Source organism: Argentina silus, assembly GCF_951799395.1.
Source record: "Argentina silus genome assembly, chromosome: 17".
In the NCBI taxonomy this organism is placed as follows: domain Eukaryota; kingdom Metazoa; phylum Chordata; class Actinopteri; order Argentiniformes; family Argentinidae; genus Argentina; species Argentina silus.
The window spans coordinates 1005831-1008096 of NC_139671.1; the positions used below are offsets into that span (position 1 = coordinate 1005831).

Below are 2266 nucleotides of genomic sequence, written 5' to 3' on the forward strand. Positions count from 1 at the left end.
CCCGCTCGCACCTGGCCGCCCCGCCCCCTGACCCCGCCCACGACAGGAAGAGGAAGAGGAAGCGGCGGTCTGACGTGGTGGTGGTCCGCGGGAAGCTCCGCCTCTACTCCGCCTCAGGCTTCTTCCTGGTCCTGGGCGTGCTGATCCTGATGGTGGGCATCGCCATGGCCGCGCTGGGCTACTGGCCGCACCCGGACCCCGTAATGGCCGCCGCCGGAGCCGCGGGCGGAGCCAAAATGGCCGCCAACGCTACACGCGGCATGGCAAGGAGGGAGGGGCAACTGGGCCTGTTGGCCCGGTTCCTGGAGCGCCACCTGCGCTCGGAGAGGATGAAGATGCTCGGGCCTTTCACCATGGGCATCGGCATCTTCGTCTTCATCTGCGCCAACGCCATCCTCCACGAGAACCGCGACCGCGAGACCAAGGTGATCCACATGAGGGACATGTACTCCACCGTCATCGACGTCCACAGCCTGCGGATCAAAGAGTCCAAGTACATGAACGGCGCCGGGGTGGGTCACTACGGGGAACGGCAGCAGCGTGAGTTCCGGAACTACGAGAACCTGAGTGGGTCGAGGCTCGCCGCCAACACGCTGCTGACCTTCTCCGGCGGGGTGGGCAACGACCTAAGGGGCATGTCCCGCCGGGCTAGCTCCGCCCAGGAAGAGGAGGGGCTACTGGGCGAGGCGAGGGGGGCCGGGTGCGGCCGGCTGCCGGCGTCGTACCGCGAACGCTCAGGGTCCGTGTTCGGCCTGCCGCCGGACGGAGGGGTCGGGGTCGGGGCCGGGGTCAGGGGTCACCGCTGGGACGAGAGGGGCAAGCGTTGCCAGACACGTTCCATCGTCTCATCCTCCATCAGCGCCTTCACCCTCCCCGTCATCAAGATCAACAACTGCGTCATCGACGAGCCCGACATGGACATCAACATCACGGAGGACGCCGAGGTTCTGCACGACCGGTCCAGGCCGCGGCTGGCCTCCATGGAGTCTCTGACGGTCCCGACCCCCGACCTCGCCAAGGCCTCCAAGTCGCCCTCCGTCACGCTCCTGCGCTCAAACTCCGCCTCCGACTCTTACTCCACCTGCTCCTCCTGTAGCCTCCTCTCCGCCTCCGGCTCTGGCTCCGCCTCCGGGCGGTTCCTCTCCCCCGGCGCCGCCCGCAAGGACTTCGGCTCCAACAGCTCTCTGCACATGCTCAGTGGGCACTCCAAGTCTCTGGACCTGGACCGCGGGCCGAGGACGCTGACGGTGAAGCCGGAGCAGAGGAAGCACCCCAGCTGGCCGCGACTGGACCGCAGCAACAGCAAAGGCTACATGAAGCTGGAGAACAAGGAGGACCCCATGGACCGGCTGCTGGTGCCCCCGGTGGCCGTGAAGAGGGACTACACCAAGAAGGAGAAGCTGCTGATGATCTCACGGTCACACAACAACCTCAGCTTCGAACACGAACACGACTTCATGAGCAGCACCCTGAAGAGAGGAACGTCCGAGACCCGGTTTTAGAAAACGGAAACAGAACAGAAACTGTGACGGAAACTCCTCTCTTTCTCTGTCTCCTCGGTCGTTACGAAGGTGTTTTGTTTGTGTGTGGTCGTGACAAAGTTTATTCTGTCTCGGCTTTAGCTCACAGGGCTAACACAGTCTTGGGATGGGCGGGAGACCTGGGGTCCAAACCCCGGCGATCTACACGAACAGTGGTGTTTGTTGTTGTTTGTGTGACAGCATCGTTCTGTCTAGGCTTTAGCTCTCAGGGCTAACACAAGAGACACTGGCTCAAACTCTGTCAGTCACATGGTGTTGTGTTTGTGTGAGATCTTACTGCAATACGGATCACAGCTGTAGCTGGTCACTATCGGGCTGTTATATAGGTCACTGTTAGGAGGAGGAGGAGGAGGAGGAGGAGGAGGAGGATGGTGATGATGGTGATGGTGATGGTGATGGTGATGGTGATGATGATGATGATGATGATGATGATGATGGTGATGATGATGATGATGATGGTGATGATGGTGATGATGATGATGATGATGATGATGATGGTGATGATGTGATGATGGTGATGATGATGATGATGATGGTGGTGATGATGATGATGGTGGTGAAGATGATGATGATGACAATGATGATGACGACGACGACGATGATGAAGAAGATGATGAAGATGGTGATGATGATGAAGCTCTCAGGTAGTCAGTGTGTTTGTCGTGGTTCTACAGAGGGAGGAGCTAACCACAATGTCAATCAGCTAGTGAGAAATGTTTAATCTA

The 2266-nt window shown here is 59.4% G+C and overlaps 1 protein-coding gene across 1 annotated transcript in view; it reads left to right on the top strand.

The window, feature by feature from the left end:
• The window catches only part of tmem200a (transmembrane protein 200A), a gene marked incomplete at its 5' end in the record, with an annotated part of 10847 nt that extends 8997 nt beyond the window's left edge, over positions 1–1850 (top strand). Inside the window, one exon of the mRNA XM_083688735.1 lies at positions 47–1850. Within this exon, the coding sequence (XP_083544861.1) occupies positions 47–1502 (1456 nt within the window). The 3' untranslated portion in view covers positions 1503–1850. The remainder of the gene's footprint in view (positions 1–46) is intronic.
• Between the last annotated feature and the right edge of the window lie 416 nt (positions 1851–2266).